The following is a 20,133-nucleotide window of genomic DNA, read 5'->3' on the forward strand; positions in this document are numbered from 1 at the left end:
GGTATAGTAATAATGTAACGTAACCAAATTCTTGTGTCAGAGTCACCACAAATAAATGAGAGCCTGCTTCTTGAAACTGCATGGCAGGGAACACGGTGTTGTGCAAAACCCGTCACTGCTTTGTCCACTCTGTAGCAATGTCTAACATGCTCCCCACAGCATCAGCAGGAAACCACAAGTGAAGCCAGGGATAGAAGAATGGGGGCTTGCTTAATCGTATTAATGATTTCTAAATAAAACAATCATAATTATTAAAGCCAGGAATGAAAGAATGGGGGCTTGCTTAATTGCTTTAAAATGGATATTGCTGAGTGTCTTTGCTTACTACTGTGCAAATTAACTGAAACAAGTGATTAAGGAGGCAATGGGGAGGCAAGGACAATCCCCAGACAAGGACTGTATATCTCGAAACAAGACACTGGAACTCATGATAAGGAAGCAGCAGACGGACAGAGAAACAAATGTAAGGACTATAAATCTCAAAACTGGACATTGGAATTCATTATAAAGATACAACAAACGGAAGAATTAGCAACAACCAGCACTTGCAATTAAGAAACATGCCAACTCAGCAGATTCCTGACCAAAGGTGAAAAGTACACTGTAAGGAAGACTCGGGGTCTTCCTCCCAAAGACCCCTGCCCACGTCCCAAAGACCCCTGCCCACAATTCTTGGGAGGCTCTACGCAGGCGCAAGGTGCCAAAAGGCTAATTAGCATGAGAAGCGAGGGAAGGCTGGGATAGGTAATGCATATGTATAGGCGCTTCTAGAATATGGATAGATTGATTGTATAAATTCAAGACTGCTTTCCGCTTTGGGTATGCACGATAGGTGGAGAGATCCCCCGTGCATCCAGCGCTGCAATAAAGAATATACCACTTAAAGGAATTTCGGCTTCGATCTTTGAATCAATCTGGCACCCCAGATGGGACTACCTTTCTGCCGGACCGCAAGACCCGCTGGGGACAGGACTAATACAAACTGACCCTAAAAGTGAAATACCTTTAGAGATCACAGATCAATATGTCCAGGAGTTTGGGCTACCGAAGTCCCTGGAAGAGCTAAAAATGTGACCTTAATAATTATTAAATTAAAGCCAGGAGAGAAACCCGTTAAGGTTAAGTAATATCCTTTGAGGATAGAAGATAGGAAAGGAATTAAAGAGATAATTGATAAATTTTTACAATATGGATTATTGATTGAATGTGAATCAGAATACAATACACCCATATTGCCAATTAAAAAGGCAGATGAAAAAAGCTATAGGTTAGTTCAGGATTTGAGGGCCATAAGTAAAATCACTGAGGATATACATCCAGTAGTGGCAAACCCTTATACTTTGCCGTCTAAATTAAAGAATAGTCAAGTCTGGTTTACCATACTGGATTTAAAAGACGCCTTCTTCTGCCTAGGCTTAGCCACAGAAAGCCAAAACCTATTTGCCTTTGAATGGGAAAATCCCAATTCAGGCAGAAAGACGCAGCTTACGTGGACATTACTACCTCAAGGATTCAAGAATAGCCCCACTATTTTTGGAAACCAATTAGCAAGGGAACTCGAAACATGGATGCCTCCGGACACTAAAGGTGCTTTGTTACAATATGTAGATGATCTCTTAATAGCTACCCAGACTAAAGGGAGCTGTATTCAATGGACTATAAGTTTTCTTAATTTTCTGGGTTTAAAATGGATATCAAGTCTCTTGACAGAAAGTCCAGCTGGCTCAACAAAGTGTGACCTATCTGGGATTTGAAATTTCGGGAGGACAACGAGAACTAGGAACTGAACGTAAGGAAGTCATTTGCCGGACTCCAGAACCTCAAACGGTAAAGGAGCTACAAACCTTTTTAGGAATGACAGGTTGGTGCCGCCTTTGGATTTATAATTATGGACGATTGGTAAAGCCTCTATGTGAATTGATAAAGATTAACCAGTCAAAGTTAGTCTGGACTGGAGAAGCACAAAAAGTCTTTAAACAACTTAAACAAGAATTGATGATTTTAAAATATCAAGCAATATTAGTAGAACAAGATGATGTGGGAATTGTGGTCATTAACATCGTAAATCCAGCTTCTTTCCTTAGTGGAACTCTGGATCAACCCATAACCCATGATTGTATAGAAACAATGGAGACTGTGTATTCTAATCGACCCGATCTTAAGGAAGAACTTTTAGAAGATGCTGACGAATCTTGGTATACTGATGGAAGCAGCTTTGTGAAACAAGGACAACGTAAGGCAGGGTACGCCATTACAACCACTCAACAGGTAATCAAGTCCAAACCATTACCCCTGGGACGTCCACCCAGAAAGCAGAGACAATTGCTCTTATGCGAGCACTGGAACTAGCAGCAGGAAGGAAAATAAATATTTGGACAGATTCTAAATATACATTTGGCATGGTACATGCTCATGGAGCAATTTGGAAAGAAGAAATTTTAAAATTGTTAGAGGCTGTAAAACAACCAGAAAAGGTAGCTATCATGCATTGTCAGGGACACCAAAAGGGGAACACAGATTTTGAAATTGGAAATCGATTGGCAAAGGCTAAGCGGGAAGCTGAAATAACTGAGGTGAAGGCATTGTCTTTGATACCAGACGGTAAAATCCAAATTATATCCAAATTATACAAAAGAAGACTTAAAATTAATTGAAGATTTGAAAGGTAAAATGAAACCAGATGGACGAGTATATTTAAAAGATAACCACATAATAATACCCTCTAATTTGACATGGCTCATAGTTCTTACAGAACACAATAAAACACATTGGGGAGCTGGCACACTGCATAAGAGCCTGAGTCAGACATTAGTGGAACAAAATTTATATACAACAATAAAACAAGTAACTCAACAATGTAGCATTTGCTTACAAAATAACCCCAATACCAAGAATGGAATAAAATTTGGAATAATCAGTAAAGGAAATTATTCGGGGCAACTGTGGCAAATTGATTCTTCAGAACTCCCTAGAAAAGGGGGGTATTGTTATTTACTGGTTCTGACTGACATGATTTCAGGAAGGCCTGAAGCCTTTCCCTGTCGAACAAACAAAGCAAGAAGAAGTGGTTAAAGTCTTGTTAAATGAAATAATACCATGCTTTGGGATTCTAGTAGCAATGTCTTCTGATAGAGTTTCACATTTTTGTGTGCAAGTGGTACAACAGATAAGTAAGATTCTAAAGATATTCTAAAGACAACTGCATACTCTTTATAGACCGCAGGCAAGTGGACAGGTAGAAAAAATGAAACATTTAATTAAACAACAAATAGCTAAAATCGGACAAGAATCTAATTTGTCATGACCTCAATCCCTCCCTTTAGCATTACTTAGAATTTGAGTTAAACCTAGAATAAAAGGGAATTTGAGTCCCTTTGAAATCTTATATGGAAGGCCGTATCCATTTCTATTTAGTGGAGAGGATCGAACGCAGTTAGGATTAGAATATTTATATGGATATATAACTGAACTTCAGAAATAATTAAATAAAGTACATAAATTTGTTCTCAGGACCTGGGCTAGAGGGTTGGATCAACCAATCCACCCTTTTAAGCTCAGGGATTATATATATAAAGACTTTTTCAGGACAACCCCTACAGGAAAAACGGAAGGAAAGTGGACGGGACCATACCAGGTATTATTGACAACACACACCGCCATTAAGATTAAGGAGCAAGCAGCTTGGATCCATGATTCAAGGGTGAAGAAGGCCCTGGCGAGGATATGGACCACCACTCCAATTGGACCAACAAAAATTATGGTTTTCCAGATCCTAATGATTGCAGGGGTGTGGTTCTCAGATTCGGGGTGGGCAGTTTGGGATGAGAACTTACACCTGTCCCTGATACAAACAATTTCTCAAGTAATTAATAAGACAAACTGTTGGGTATGCACCCATCTGCCACAGCATGGGAATAAGGGTGTATCGTTAATCAGGATTCCCTTGCCTGCAAACTTACCTTGGACTAATTTGTGGGAAAACACATCTTGGGGTCGAAAATATGAAGAAGTTTTGGAACTAGAAGTTAGTAGCTTCGTGCCATTGGAATCTTACTATGTATGTGTACAAAGGTGTAACCCGCCTAAGGGTATGGGAAAACAGGATTGTATAAATACGGGTACTACTTATGTGGGAAATCAGACATCTTGTAATCAAACAATTGATATTAGTACAACTAGCAGTTGGGCAAATTCAACCAGCTGGCCAGTTCCAGAAGGAAAAGGGTGGTATTGGCTATGCAATGATACAGCCCGTAAGGTCTTGCCCGAGAATTGGAAGGGAACTTGCACTCTTGGAGCAGTAGTCCCCAATTTGACCATACATGATGTAGTGCCTCGAGGTTATTTGAGAAATCATATCCGGAGAATTAGATGAAAAATTAACAATCCATTGATAGAGAGACACACCGCTTTTCATAGTTTTGTTCGATGGTTTATCCCATGGTTAGGAGTGAGTGAATTGGAAAAGGCGATAGTTAATATTTCTGCAATTATAGAGAAGTTAGAAAACAAAACTCTGGATGCTATAAAGGCTCAACAAGAAGAGATATCTAGTTTATCACAGGTAGTATTACAAAATCGGATGGCCCTAGACTTGTTACTGGCTGCTGAAGGGGGAGTCTGTACAGTAATAAATACAAGTTGTTGTATGTATGTAGATCAGAGTGGAAGGATCTCTACCGACCTGGAAGAAATATGGAAGCAGACAAGGGTCCTACATGAGATCAGTAAAGATGATCTTTCATGGAGTTTTAGTGAAATATGGAATAAGTTAACCTCCTGGTTGCCCAACTTCCAATGGTTGAAACAAGTGTTCATTGCTCTAATCACATTAGTAGTGTTAGGAATATTTGTGTGCATGTTGTTTAGATGCCTGCTTTGTTGTGTTACTGTAAATAATGAAAGTATCTGATGCAAAAGAATTTGCATGGGAAAAGAAAAGGGGGGATTGATTAAGGAGGTATTGGGGAGGCATTGGGGAGGCAAGGACAATCCCCAGACATGGACTGTATATCTCGAAACAAGACACTGGAACTCATGATAAGGAAGCGGCAGACGGACAGAGAAACAAATGCAAGGACTATAAATCTCAAAACTCGACATTGGAATTCATTATAAAGATACAACAAACGGAAGAATTAGCAACAACCAGCACTTGCAATTAAGAAACATGCCAACTCAGCAGATTCCTGACCAAAGGTGAAAAGTACACTGTGAGGAAGACTCGGGGTCTTCCTCCCAAAGACCCCTGCCCACGTCCCAAAGACCCCTGCCCACAATTCTTGGGAGGCTCTACGCAGGCGCAAGGTGCCAAAAGGCTAATTAGCATGAGAAGCGAGGGAAGGCGGGGATAGGTAATGCATATGTATAGGTGCTTGTAGAATATTGATAGATTGATTGTATAAATTCAAGACTGCTTTCCGCTTTGGGTATGCACGATAGGTGGAGAGATCCCCCGTGCATCCAGCGCTGCAATAAAGAATATACCACTTAAAGGAATTTTGGCTTCGATCTTTGAATCAGGGCGCAGGATTGCATCCCTCTCCTGCCTCAGCCTCCTGATGGGCTGTCATGGCATCTGCCCTGCTCCCATCCTCCAAAGGATGGTGTTTCGCCCTCCCTCACACAAGGAACATCGATTTGGCTCTGCCACTCGATGGGTGGTGGCCAGGGACTGCCCTATGCTGGGCCAGTCTCGGGCCCTGAGGTAATTTCTGTCGGGAAGGAGGGCACTATTTTTTCTCAGCTCCCACCCGTTCCCATGCGCGGAAGGTTACAGAGACGAGCGAAGTACCGTTCGCGTCACAAATCCAGTGCGCCTGCGCGTCACGCAAACGCTGTTGCGCCGTTCCGGTCAACCTCTCCTAGCGGGTACATCGAGTGAAAAGTGACAAGGAACGAAGCCAATGAGCGGCGTCACACCGCCAGAGGGGCCGAGTCTCGCGCCCTCTCACCCCTCCCCATCTCCCGTTCTCTCCCTGCTTTTGCCCCCCCGCCCTTCCTTTGATTCGCTTTCTCGACTCGCCAATCGCTCGCGGGAAGGGGGTAGGGGGTGGGGTCTTTCCACCGCCCCCCAATCTCCTCTCCCTTTTCCCTTGAACGACGTACTTGCGGGCCATCGCGCCGCCTCCTCTCCCAGCCGCTGGGGTGGGCAGGCCGAGGCTGCGACCATTGGGGGCGGGCGGATCGAGGCTACGACCAATGGGAGCAGGGGGGCGGTGCTGAGGGAGGAGGGTGGTCGCGCAGCCAGCCGGGGAGTAGGAGGTTAGGCCTGGGTTCGTCATGGGGGGTTGGAGCTGCTGGGGTTTCCGCTTTGTTGCGGTGTGAGGGGATCGGGTAGGGCCTTACTTCCTGGCCTGGGGGTTTTCTACCTCCCCGGCGTGGAGCTGAGCTGGGTCCGCGGGGAGCCGGGAGGGGAGCGCGGGGAGCCCCTACAGCGGGGCAGTGGCGTGCTGCTGCGGGGGTGGAACGGGGAGGGGAGCCGGGTGCTGTCCTGCGGGCTCCGGGTGGTAAAAGGGGAAAAAATCGGGTGTGTAAGGAGCCCTTGCCAGCTGGGGGCCCGGCTAGTGGCTGGTTTGAGGCTTCTCGGCCGCTCGTCGCGGTGCTTGGCTGCCAAAAGCCCTGTGTGTTCTGCTCACCTTAACGCACCAACGGGTGGGCTGGAGGAAAAGTTCTCGCCGGGTTTTCCAAACGGGGGTCTCTGGAAGTGCTTCAGCCTGTTGTTGTTGCATGTCGGGCTCCTGTTATCGTGGTCAGAGACGCGTGAGATTCCATCGATAGCAAGGAGGTGGTAATGACAGCTTATTAGGAAGGAGGCTACACATAACTTGCAGGTTTGGCTGTTTGCAGGTGTGATACTTTTTGCCCGGAGAGCTGTGCTTTCAAACTATTTTGTGGTGTTACATCTATGAGGCTGACCTCTGTAATGAGAGGCTGATTAGGCTTTGTTCTGCTCTCTAGACTGAGGAAAAAAACTTAAGGCTTTTTTTTTTTTTTAACAAACAAGGTTACTGTTTAGACTTTCTTATGCTTTATCATAGTGTTAGAGCTTCACTTGTGTGGTATATGAGTCAATCTTTTGCCATGTTTATTCAAAGGGATAGCTTTAAAATGTAAGGGTTTGCAAACTCCTGTGACTTAAAGGGGAATGAGAATGTAACTAAATGGGGGTGGCTGAAGTTGCCAGACTCTCCCCACCCTGCTTCATTTGCTTAGCACTGTCATGATAAAAGATAGCGTTAACTGTAAATCCCCTTGAAAAAGAGGAAAGGGGAGGTTCTTAGTTGAGGTGGCTTAAGCTTCGCTTAAGTGTGTTCTTTGGGTTATCTTCGTTGGGATGTTTCCTATTAAGATATTTAATGGGATAACTTGGTAGTTGTGTGGTTTGGACTTGGACTACGCCAACAGTTGTTAAAATGAGCAAGAGGGAGGATTCAGTTCTCTTTATGGAGGAATCTGGTCATGGGTAGTATAATCTTGGAGAATAGTTAGTCAGCTTTCCTGAGATTCTGTTTGACCATAATAATAATAAAAAACACAATTGAAAAAAATGAGCTTAAAAAAAAAACCCAACACATTGGTCTCTTAACTGATCTTTTTTTTTTCCTTCCACCTAGAAGCTAGGTGTGTGAGCAAAATCAAATGAGCTTGAGTTGCACAGGGAATCTCCAAATGAAAGGCCCTCCTAGGTGTTCTTACTTGATCCTGTTCTACTTGATCTTTCAGAAGTGTTGAGCACCAGTTGATATAATTGAGTTCATTGGAGCTTAAAAATCTGTGCTAGTGAACGCAAATTTAAAAAACAAAACTTTTTTCCATTTCTGATCCCTTTCCCAGAAAAGTACTGGGAGAACAGACTTTGTAGTAGGTTCTGGATAGCAATGAATCCAAGCTCTGTTTGAGACTGAAGAAAATTCCTAGGTCTTGATTATATAAAGAACAGTGTGCAGAATTTTAATTATTATTAAAGGTATTCTGGAGTTTTCAAATGTATTCAGCACTGCCTTAATGACTGCATGTAAATGCCCTGTAATTGAAAGCATCCGTTTATGGGCCTACCTTGTTAAGTGAGCTGTAAATTCTGCTTTTCAGATTGTGGCTTAATGATAAAAGTCATTCACTTGTGAATTCATTCATGTGAAAAGTCATTCATGTGAATTGTACTGAGAGGCAAACAATACCTAAGCTTACTTTGCCAAAATACTTGTAATTTTTGATTTGTTAAACAGAATTGCTGCAGGTCATGCAATGGGATTATTTATTTATTTATTTATTAAACCGAATGGAGAGCACAGGCAGACCTGTGCTCAGTGCTCTGGGCTAGAAGAAATTGGCCACTGCAAAAATTCTTACTAAACGATGCTTTCAACTTCCAGTAGAGTAACCGTCTTACAAAGAGAAAGGTATTGTTCCAGATGACTTTTTATTGTCATTGTGTGTTTGACAGCCATAGTGTGAAGTAAGACCAAGAAAGAGACTGCAAGAGCAGCTCCCGGATCTCCTATCAGCGTAGTCTAGGGCTTGAGTTTGATTAAATTAAGCTGGAGTGAGATGAGCATAATGTAAGACACTTCAGTGTGCAGTGGACATGAAGGGGAGCCTGGCCTGTTGGAGAAACACTTGTTGATGTTAGGCTGGTTTGGAAAGTCAGCTTGCATTAGTTAATTACTAAATGTGCTTGTGTATTGTTTAATGGAGGGGGGAACGTGCTAAGATATATGGCTAGAAGCTGAACCAGGTACCTGCTTTTTGGTTTGGGGGCTACCTGTCAGCTTTACCCCAGCAGTATATACTTTCCAAAATAATGAAACTGACCTTTGTTGCACCTGGGTAATTTTAATCAAAGCAAATAAGGTGAGAAGAGGTTAAACTACTGTGGTTTGGAATGTTCCTTTTGGTGCTTTTGTGGCACTACTGAGGTTTTCCAGTTTTGAGGAGCAATGCTGTGAGTTCATAACTAGGAAGGATGTGGAAAACGTTTGCTGCTTTGCAGGGACAAGTGAATTGGCTGACTGTAGTTCTGGCAATATTCCTCTCAGGTAATTCTAGGAGAGTTGCTAAAATATGTTAGTCCTATTAGTTTAATTCAAAGTCAGTGAAGTTAGCATCTCAGCTAGTTATATGCAATTGTAGTGTGTTATGTGAATGCATGTGTTGCTTCCAATGTGCTAATTTTCTAATAGCAGTAAAGCTTTTTGTTATCTTATCTGGCTGTAGCTTGCAGTAGTCCTTAGTAATCGAAGACAACTTTCAGGAGCTAAATTTTTCTATCATTTTGGTGCTTGCTGTGGTTTAACCTGGCTGGCAGCTAAGCTCCACACAGCTGTTTGCTCACTCTCTCCCCTCCCTCTTTAGGATGGGGGAGAGAATCAGGAAAATGGAGCCTGTGGGTTGAGATTAAGACAGGAAAAAAAAAGATGGTAATAGTACTCTTACTAATAATGTGTATGAAACAAGTGATGCACAACGCAATTGCTCACCACCTGCTGACCGATGCCCAGCCTAACCCTGAGCAGCTGCCACCCCTGTCTGTTGTTCAGCATGACATCAGATGGGATGGAATACCCCTTTGGCCAGTTTGGGTCAGCTGTCCTGGGTCTGTCCCCTCCCAGCTCCTGCTGCACCCCCAGCCTGCCCATTGGCAGAACAGAGTGAGAAGCTGAAAGGTCCTTAGCTTGGTGTAAGCACTGCTCTGCAACAATTAAAACATCAGCATGTTATCAGCACTCTTCTCATCCTAAGCCAAAACATAGCACCCCACCAGCTACTAGGAGGAAAACTAACTCTGCCCGAACTGAAACCAGGACAGTGCTTATTTTAGTTTTGCATATGAGAAACAAGAATTTTATTGTTTGATTCATAATCAAACTTTATGAAATGAGTAAAAGGAAAAAGTCTACTTTGAAAGTAATTCTCTCCTTAATGAGCTATATAAAGACAAAAGTTCTACAGAGTTTCAAGATGCATTGCAATACTAGACCATAAGAAACTTAAAAATTAATGTGCAAATTGAGGCTGTAGATTGGCACATCGCAAAATCCTAATTCTGAAGCTGTCCTGAAGGGAGAATTTCCTTTGCTGCTGCCACAAACAGCCTGTCTTGAACTTCAATTCTTGTCAATTCTGAACCTGGACCTTGGTTTTGCTTTTGGGAGCCCGGGCCATCTCGAGCCCCTCTGGAGGGAGTACTCTGGAGCCACTCTCCCCTGCTGGCCTAATTGGCTGGGAAGCTTGGCTGGGGGGTGGATCTGGGGGACAATGCTCAGCAGGGCTGCATTCCCCTTTCCCCAGCTCTCTGCCCGTACCGAGGCAAAAAAAAACCTCAATGCCCAACAGCTGGGAAGGAAGTACTTAAAGCTGTCCCACTCTGGCCTGAATACAGGGAGAGAAGCTTGTGTGTTGTCTAACTTCCATGTGTGGTTTTTCTTTGGAAATGTATGTATGCACAGCAGGCTCAAGCCTCTCCAGTATGATGAAACCAGGTGTCTTTAATACATGTTTGAGGGAGAAGAAGAAGGCATGAGCCCCCTGGAGTCTCAAAAGGCAGGTTTTGTAGGGGTTGTGGGTATAGTGGCAGCAGTAAAGTGTCTTCTCCTGTCTGTTTTGCCAAGTTCTTTAACTAGAATGCATTCTGTCTGAATGGGAAAAAGTGATGTTGAATTCTAGTTTGAACACTGTTCAGGTTTCCTGCAAGTTGACATCATTAGCATTGAGGAAAACTTTCTTAGGTTCTGCCGAGAATAAGCTGCCTCATTGTTTGGAATAACACTGTTTCAAGAATTCAGAAGCAGTTCATAAATTAATTTTGTTTTGCTTCTGTTCATTGTGAGATGAAATACTTGCTTTATTGTTTCTCAAAGTTTTTCACTGTTGATGACCTTGCATTAATGTGGGTGACATACAGTACTGCCTAACCTATGTACTCTAAAGCGTCACATCTCAGTACTGGTTAGCCTAACATAGGGTGTTGATGCTGCTTTAAATAGACTGCCTCAATTAATGTGCTTACTCTGGAAGAACTAATGCCACAGGGAGACGTGAAGGAAAAGGGTAGATATTCCCTCCTCTGAGATATGTGAGGCACTGTACACTTGGTGAAATTGGTATAGAATCTCCAAATTCCAGGTTTAATGGGAAAAAAAAGTATCTTAAATATTTCAAAAATGGGACTAAAACTGGAAGGAAATGAACTTGTAGACTTTTTCAAATGCTACGAAGGATTTTCCTCAATCTTCTTTCCTCAGGAGTTTAACTTCTGTCCTCTTTATTCCAGAAGAGCACTTGAAAATGAGATTCTTCTAAGCCAGAATACTTCCAGTAAAACCAGGAGAGATCCCATTTCTTTATTTCAAGTTTAAGATAAATAAGCAGACTGATATGAAATATGTTGCATAAGGCTTTAGAATAAATTAGCCAGAAATCACTTGATATTTTTGGTAGTACCAGTGTGTTTATAGTAAGTTCCAGACACTCAGGAAAGGAAAACTTCCCTTGAAGACTTTAGTCTGCAAGTGTACTGCCCTTAAGGTTTTCCTCCTCTTTTATGCTTAGTTATTTCTGGGATTGTGGGCTTAATATTTAATCTGTGTTCCAGAGAACCACAGCAGAATGGAATAATAACAGACATCACTCAAACTGTGACTTCACAAGTTGCCAACTGTTGTGTTGACCTGCTATAGAAACGTGTGAGAGGAAGCAGAATATACTATGGGGGCAGAGATGAAACATACCACAGAAGTTAGGCAATCTGTACATTTTTCCAGTTTTAATCTGTTAGGTATAACAGCGTGTGCTCCTTGTGTGCTAGCAGTCTGACACTTGTACCTCTCTTTTAAGCTCCTTGAGTACTCAAAGCTGTAGTTTTAAGGCACAATCCAGGGAATGTGGAAAGGGATGACATAGTGATAGCTTTCTGCTGTCACGTTTCTGCCATCATACTGATAACTCAACTACAGTTGAACTCAGAAAGGGGTCTTGGAAATTTCCATGTAATTAGAGTCCCACTACATTGATATGTTGTAGTGGAAATAGTATGTGGACAGGTAAAATATAACATTTGGGCTATGGTGTTGGGCATCAGTGGAATAGAACAAGCAGTGGAGAGGCAGCACAAAGAACGAGTGGTGGGAAGCATGTGTAAGGTCCTTAAAAAGCAAAGGCCCTAAATAAGTTCAGTGTTTGGAGGTGGCTGCCTGTGGACTACAAGGAAATAATAAGGAAAAAGCATTATTATGTGTTTAGCCTGTATTTAATCTGCAGCTGTTTTAGCAACGTGGTAATATTGCTTGTGGTGTTGGCAAATGTTTTCTGGGTCCGTTTGGAGAAAACATGTTTTGTGAATGAAGGAAGCGTGCAAGGAAAAAGACTACAGGAGGGTTTTTACCAAGAGGCTGGTGTCAGCAGTGACAGTGTGGGAGTGATGTTTTGGCAACAAAGATCAAAACTCCTTATATTCCTATGTCAGTTTGAAAGCAGAAGTTACAGGTGGTAAATTGAAATGGGGTTTTCTGGTCAAAAAGAGCTGTAGCAGTGACTGCTGAGCCTGTTGGTACAAGTCTGATGTCTGGGTTTCTATTGGTGGACAGAGAAAGAACCCAGTGCAGATGTAGGGCTGCAGAGCAGCCCAGGGGCAGATTTTTGAGCTGCTGCCAGATGTTCAGCAGCACGTGTGCTGTCTGTATTCTGTCTGCAAATTGCTCGAGGTATAAATCTTTGTGCTTTTTCTTGTAATGCTGATGTGGAGAGCTTTAGTGTACTGTGACTGAAAAGATGTTAGCTGTAGTTTCGTGTAACTTCTTTGTGGTCTTTAGATCACTCCCTCTGCTATGCTTTTCAAGTGCTTGTAACTTAATTGGAGAAGGAAAACTTCAGGCTTGACATCTGTCCAGGGGAGCTTTCCAAACTATGTGAGCAGTGTTCAGATATTTTGTTTGCCACAAAAGGCTGACAGTCCTCTGTGGGAGGGACGTGATTCAAATGTACAGTATCACAAAGCTTATGGACAAGATGAATGCAAACGGTTCTTCAGCAAAGCTTGCACAAGAACAAGGGGCACAGTCTGAAACTTGGAAGATATCAAAACATCCAAAAATACTTATTTAAAAACTGGATGTTAAATTCTGGTGCTGTCTGCCACAAGGGGTTGTAAAGGCAGGTTCAGGAAGTGGTTAGATGAATTCATGGACAACAGGTCCATAAATAGCTGCTACAGCAATTTTAGATGAAGTGTTACGGAGGGAACAGACTCTGTAAACCAGCAAGGCTCATGTGCTGGCCTTGGATAGCATATCCTTTTGCCACTGGTGGAGATGGGACATCAGGCTAGATGCACTATTCTTTGGACCCATTAGGGTATTTCTTAACTACTTAATTGTTGCTTTTTCCTTGCATAATTTAGATTCATCTGACCTTCAACCTAATTGTGCAGTGTGCTTCCTAGTGCCTCCTCTAGGCATGGAGATGGGTGCAACTTTTTGCATAAGTTAAACTGGTTGAAATAGTCTCCTATGAGTAGTATTCCTCACAGTTGGCTGAAGTACTGAGGTGAATCAAGTCCTGCCCTACTTGGGTCATGTTTTCTCTGCTTGGCCTTTGAAAGATAGCAGGGCTATAACTGGAATAACTTACTGAAATACTTACTGTGCTCCTGGCAAATCCTTGATGTGGTGTAGCCATAGTTAAAAGGCAGAAGTTAAAGCCTCCCAGAATCTGTCTGCAGCTGTGGTGTATGTTCTTTTAAAATCAGCTGGTAAGGTGTGAGAATCAGTGTAATAAAGGACTTGGTGCAGATATCCCATTATCAAACAAACAAAACTTTCCTGTAGAAACAGCCATGGGGTAGCAGATAAACCTGTGCTTTGTGGAAACATCTACAGAAACTAGTAAACATTGATGTGAGGGAGCTGGTTAAAACTAAGTAAAATATCTGGAAAGTTTTGATCAGTTAGGTCTGAACTGACAGACTTTTGAAAATGGATAAAGGGAGATCTTTGCCTCAGAGCATGGCAGAAAAATGTGAGTTGAAATGTAATAGGCTTTTGAAATGTATAGGCTTTCTAAACTTTTCCTGCTGCAACACTTAAATCTTAGTCAATGCACAGTTAAGCAGAAATGCAAGTTGTAGTCTTTGTTTTAAGAAAGCGAATACAGGAAATTATATATAGTTCAGTGATATCTTTTAAGGGAAAGAATACTGCAAGACTGGATACTTCACCTTTAAGGGGTGTTGTAAAGCTGAAAATCAGATAAAAACATTGAGAATGCCTCAAGGGCCTGGAAGAATAGGCAATTTACTGTGGTAAGTGTGACCCTTCCGAAGCTTGTGCTTCATGAGGCTGATAATCAAGGGAGTATTCTGGGACACTGAAAGGTCAAATTTGAAGCAAAAGAACAGGAAATGCTTATCTTGTGTGTCAGTGAGCTCCGTAAACTTGAGGAGAGTTAGCATGTGGATAAGCAATAATATTGGTACTCCATTGCCTGCATCTGTCAGCACTGAATGTAGTATTCGGATATTAAACCATCAACTGCCAGTGTTTGAAAGTGTGGGCTTTGCAGCAAAATAGGCTATCATCCTTTGGTTTGCTCCCTTTGAATTTCTTGCATCTGAAGCATTCAGTGTTGGCCGTGCTCGGAAGCTGAAGTCTCAGTGATGAAGTTCAGAGTAACTGCTGTCCCAGGTCACACCTTGTGCAGCTGGTGGCTGGAGACTCTTTAAGAAACCGTAGCCTGAGTATCCTATTCAGTGTTTAATCTGAAAATGTTGGATATTGGGTTTATTAGTCTTGTTTTCTGTAGTCAGGGCTACAATGTAATGCTTTTACAGTCTGATGTATTGGCCACAATTCCCTAATAATTTAACGCTTTTGAAAGAATTAAAGCTCTTTTCGTGTTACAGTTTTGCATGAAAACGAATGCCTTGATTTAGGATAGGTTATTTGAATCACTTCCATAAAGTGACTGTTTTTATTCTGAAGTCCCTGTTAATCAGAACCTCAATCTCCATGAGCCTGAACCACTACAATCCTTGCTTTGGTCATATTTTCAGGTGATCTCAAAAGCTGCTTCACTGAGGTGTAACTTAGTTGAAACTCTAATGTCCTTCCTACTGAATGCTCTGTTCCATGGAAGTCAAAAAGTTAAGATTTAAAGCTACCTGTGGAATATAATTTAGCTTTTGGTGACTTGTCTTCACAGTTTCAGCAAGAACCAATGTGATAAAGCATGAATTACCCAGAAATAATGTAGCCTGAAGTATCCCAAATGAACCATGCTGTTTTGCAGGTAGGAAACATCAGTTAAGTGAGGCTGTATGTTTTGAATAGAAGTGAGGAGTGTGCCTGCTCAGGACAGGGATGCACATGAGCTGCCTTGAAAGCTCTGATCGAGTAGCCTGAAGGTAGCCTTAGTGCTTCGCTAGAGCAAGGTATTTTCAGCTGACTAAACTAACTCATGTAGTTAAGTGTGCTGAGGTTTTGAAGTAAGGTAACTTTCTGGAATTCACATACCTGGAACAGGGGAATAAGCTCATCGCCAAACTTGAGTGAATTTCATATCTGTGTTCCCAGTGGCACAAAAAGTGGTAGTTATTTAAATTGTAACAAGATGAAAGAAAGGCTTGCCAAATGGTTGGCTGCTGAAAGACTTCTGTCAACACTCATAATGATTAAATGGCACTCCAAACACAGTTCTGCTTGTTAAGTTAATTTGGAGATGGGCAGCATGTGCAAATCTGGGTATGCAATTTGTCGGTCACTTGTGGAAAACTTTAGCAAATGATTAAAACCAGCTCAGCCCAGGTGCAAAGCTAGATTCAAGTAAGTTAATGTTTTGTAATTTCTGAAGTAAACTTTAGCCAGGAAAGATGTGAGGGAAAAACTAGGTGTCTGTAGCTAACTGCTGGAGTGACTGTAGAAAGTTTGTCCTTTAATTTCATTGACATAGTAACAAATGCGCAGACTAGTACTGAACTGTTACCTGATTTGTTTTGAGATGCCATGTCCTATGGCATTTGATAGTGAAAGGTCCTAAGCAAGGTATGTGTCTCGTGAAACCTCAGTGCTAATGTCTGTTTTGGTTTGTGTTTTTAGGGATCAGACGGGGATCACTAATTTATTGCGTGCTGAGTGTTCTGTCTGGTGAAAGTCATGTCATCCATATTGCCATTCACTCCACCAGTTGTGAAGAGACTTCTGGGGTGGAAAAAATCTGCTGGTGGCTCTGGAGGGGCTGGTGGTGGTGAGCAGAATGGTCAGGAGGAAAAGTGGTGTGAAAAAGCAGTGAAAAGCTTGGTCAAGAAGCTAAAAAAAACAGGACAGCTGGATGAGCTTGAGAAGGCAATTACCACTCAGAATTGCAATACAAAATGTGTGACGATACCAAGGTAAGTGCTGTTGTGTTTGAAGCTTTTATAACCTCTTAAACTAAACAGATGTCTAGGCTGTCATGTGAACAAATAATCAGTTGTATGCTTTTGATTCATTTAAAAATTCTTTAAAGCCTGTTTTGGGTTTATGTATCCCTTGATTCAGTTCTTAGAACTGAACCACATGCTTTGTCAAGTCACAATTTTTAGTAATAACTTTACATTTTGTTTGTTACTAACTAGATTCCAATTTGTATGTGTTCTGGTGGTGACTCACATAGCTCTTAGTTCATAACACTGCCTTATGCTTTTATTGGATAACACTGTAATTGGAGGGGCTTGTTTGAAGCTATGCTTCTGCTTCAGGGGAAAAAAAAAAGACTAGTTTTTCCTTGGTCAACACTTCAGTCAACTAATTATTATTTTCAGTTCTATATGCTAGTTCTGTTTAAGTTCTACAAGTTGCATCTGTTTTCCCTTTTGAAGGGAAACTAGCTTTGGAGGCAGGTTGTCTGAAGACTTATTTACTGTAATTATTATGTCATTGGTTAACGGAAGTGCTTTTCATTTAACTTGAAGTATTTCTAGAACTTCTCTTCTGCTCCTTACGTGTGTGTATATATATTTAGATGAATGGCTTGCATTCTGCCCCTTTGACTTTCTCAATTTAATTCATAGCAACTGCTGTGTGAGAGGCAAGGGTTGTGTTTGTAAGTATAATGCAACGTGCTCTAGATTCATGTTGTACAGAATTCCCACTAAAGGTGCTCATCAAGTGTACTCTGTAAATATCAAATCATTCTACAGATGTTTTGTCTCTCTATGAAATTGCTGGAGGATCTGGTGACACAGGAATATTCTGGGCACTCAGTCCCTTGACATATGTCGTAGTTTGTAAAGGAGAGAAACTGCATGTGTTTATGACCTTAATTTCTGTATTATTAGCACGTTGGTCCCAGTGAGTTTTAAACTTTATATTAATCTTGGTGCGTGCTACATTTGACCGGTGGCAGTAATGACTGCTACCTATCAAATATGTTATGGCTGTTATCTGATAATGATTTTAGCATTCTCCTTTAGATTTGACATAACTTTCTGGGAAAACCATACATGTGTTCTGGATCAATGACTACTTTAGAAACAAAAGAAAGGGAAGAATTAATGTTGCATTCTGCTTGTATCTTCTCCTTTGGAGCAGTCCAACAAACCCAGTTTGTTGGGTTTCCCTTCTGCTTTCTTTTGTCAGCTAAGAAGTGAAATATTTGTTGGAGTTTGTGTATCAGTAGACTAGGATTGGAGCCTATTAGGCTAAATACATAAAGCCATTTCACAGAAATGTATCCAAGTCAAAGTAATGGCAAAGACAAAATGCTTAATTGGAAGATTTTTCATGTTACAGAGGATATAGATTTATACAAAACATGTATTTAATTTATAGAGTTCTTGGAGCAAGCTCATAGAGCTTTCCTGCAAAGGTACTAGGCAGTAAACATTGCTACTTCAGGATATTTAAACAAGTATGCCTGTGATGACAGTATTCAAAGGCACAAATAAGATGCCAGTATATCATTGTTTTCCTGGTCTTCTTGCTGTCTGTATTTGGGTGGCTCCTCCTGGTTGCACGGCTTTTGAAGTAGTAAATAATTCCTTAAAACAGAATGTGAAGCTCAGTTACACTCCATATAGTCTTAGTGTTGTGATGAGCAGTTCTTGCTCAGGTATGCTGTTACTGTTGTTATTCAGTTGAAAAAGGGCTCACTGAAATTTTACTTTTCTTGGCTACCTTATGAGTAAGATGGGAGCTAGACAGCTCTTCGAGTGCTGCCTATTTCACAAGGTTTAACACAAAAGCCATTTGTTAGTTTAAAATTAATGGGCAAGATGATATCAGGGTTGCAAACAGTGCTGTACAGAATTGAGTTTTGAAGTTGGCTTTTGGACTATTGATATTTTCATTTTGACAGCAGTAGTCTGGGTTCCCAAGAAAGAACAAATGTCAACTGAGTACTGTAATGATTTCTGGAGATTTTTGTTCTTGGATTTAGTAAGTTAATAAAACTGCTGCTTGAGACTCACTTTAATGAATATCTTAATCTGTACATCAACAGGGATGAACAATAAATGACTGACTTGCTAACATGGAAGGAAAAAAAAGTTTGCAAGAAGTTTGGTGTGAAGTTGCTGAGATGCAGTTCTGACATGAGTGAGAGGGCTTTGGGTGTTGTTTTTTTTTAACTAGCTTTAGATTTAATTCTTGATACTGTTTAACTCAGCTTATTAACAAGTGTTGTGAGATACCTCTTTCTGCAACTGTTGTGTTATTCCCTCAAGAGAAGTTTCCCTTGTGGTTTCACAAGTTTCTGGTCCCATTGGAAATATCCATCAAGGCTAATACAATACTTAACTTGTTTGTATTTTCATTGCTGAAACCTGGAATGGATAAACATGTACAAGCTTTTCTCAAAACTGAAAGTAGCTTGAATGAAATTGATAAAACTGCAAAGATCTGCATATACTTTGCTTTTGATAATCTGCTGTGATTAGATTGGCTCTGTTTCTGTGCTGTTGGTCAAGGTGACCACACACTGAGGCTGATGCTATTCAAGCTGCTTGTGTGGTAATTAACACAGCTTCTTACACAGACTAATAGAGATTGTGAGAAAGCAGAAGCAAACAGATGGGGTGGGTGTTGGCATCACACAGCAGGGATGCTTAGCTCTTCATAAGTGGGTCAGTAATCTAGAGCAGAGGCTAAATAAGTACAGAGGTCCTTTTGACAGTAGCCCTCTAATTTGTAGTTATCTTGCTGAATCTTCCCAGCGAGCCAGTAGGGTTCTAATCTCATAATCCCTGCGTATCCTCAAACTAAATGTTGGTTCTTGAGTTCACTTTTCTAAGGTATGTAATGAATTCGGTTTCATTTAAGATTGTCTTCATGCTCTCCCTTGCAGTTTTCATACAAAATGGAGCACCAGAAGCAGTCAGTAAAGAAACAACATGAGTACTAATTTGTAAGATTTCTTCTACCGGAGCAATTTGTTTCTCATTAGCATGGATTATTCTGCTGAAATAAGTACTTTGTTAAGGGCTTGGATTTTAGTTACTGCTATTCACAAACAAAACCATGCCATGCAGTGAATAATCAACTGATATTTATAGTCTATATTCATTGTTTAAAAAGTCATTTCAGTGGTGACAGTATGTAACATTGCAATTCAAAGTAGGGAAACAAATCACTGGCTTTGGCGTTGCAGTATTTTCATGGGATCACTTGTCTCTTCTGTCTTTATGCTTGGGGGCTTTTATTTTTTTTGGTTGTTTTAGACTTGCTAAAATGATTTCTGTAAAATACCGAATAACATAAGTAATGTCAACAGAGATTAGGTTGAACAGGTTTTGGGTAGCAATGACTGGGGTTCTGTAGATTTTTTTAGTTAAAGACAAGGGGGGGGGGGACTAGGGGAAGGGTAATTGCTTTATTGCTATATTGCTTTGTGATGCCTCATTCTCTAGAGCATATGTTTCTGAAAACTAATGCAGAACTAAGTCCTTCCTGAGTGTTACATAAGTGCATGCTAAATTCTGCTGCTATGCCAACACTTGGCTATTGTGACAGCTCTAATAAGGTTTTATATGAAGGTTGTGTAATAAAAGATGACCTGTCAGTATTGAGCACTCCCCAGGCACACCTGTGTTCCTTCTTTGTTTTATGTTGTAATCCATTCGCTGTCCCCCAGCAGGTCCCACCTTGTGTTGTGCCTGCTTACCCC

General features: G+C 41.3%; 2 protein-coding genes across 9 annotated transcripts in view; one reads left to right on the top strand and one right to left on the bottom strand.

Annotated features, from left to right (window-relative positions):
* LOC119712996 (immediate early response 3-interacting protein 1) overlaps positions 1-20,133 on the bottom strand; it is a 349,750-nt gene that overhangs the window by 18,256 nt on the left and 311,361 nt on the right. The gene's annotated exons all lie outside the window — the stretch shown is intronic.
* Positions 6,166-20,133, top strand: part of LOC101803787 (mothers against decapentaplegic homolog 2) — a 60,523-nt gene continuing 46,555 nt past the window's right edge. For 3 of the 8 annotated variants that reach the window (XM_038169592.2, XM_038169601.2, XM_038169600.2), the window contains exons 1-2: positions 6,166-6,264; positions 16,089-16,381. In XM_038169592.2, coding sequence (XP_038025520.1) covers positions 16,146-16,381 — 236 coding nt within the window. In that variant the 5' untranslated portion in view covers positions 6,166-6,264; positions 16,089-16,145. Of the gene's footprint in view, positions 6,396-6,453; positions 9,039-15,195; positions 15,283-15,324; positions 15,816-16,088; positions 16,382-20,133 lie in introns of those variants that run through there. The other 5 variants (XM_038169595.2, XM_038169593.2, XM_038169597.2 and 2 more) reach the window with 5 other exon arrangements.

Source organism: Anas platyrhynchos, chromosome W (genome assembly GCF_047663525.1).
Source record: "Anas platyrhynchos isolate ZD024472 breed Pekin duck chromosome W, IASCAAS_PekinDuck_T2T, whole genome shotgun sequence".
Lineage (NCBI taxonomy): Eukaryota > Metazoa > Chordata > Aves > Anseriformes > Anatidae > Anas > Anas platyrhynchos.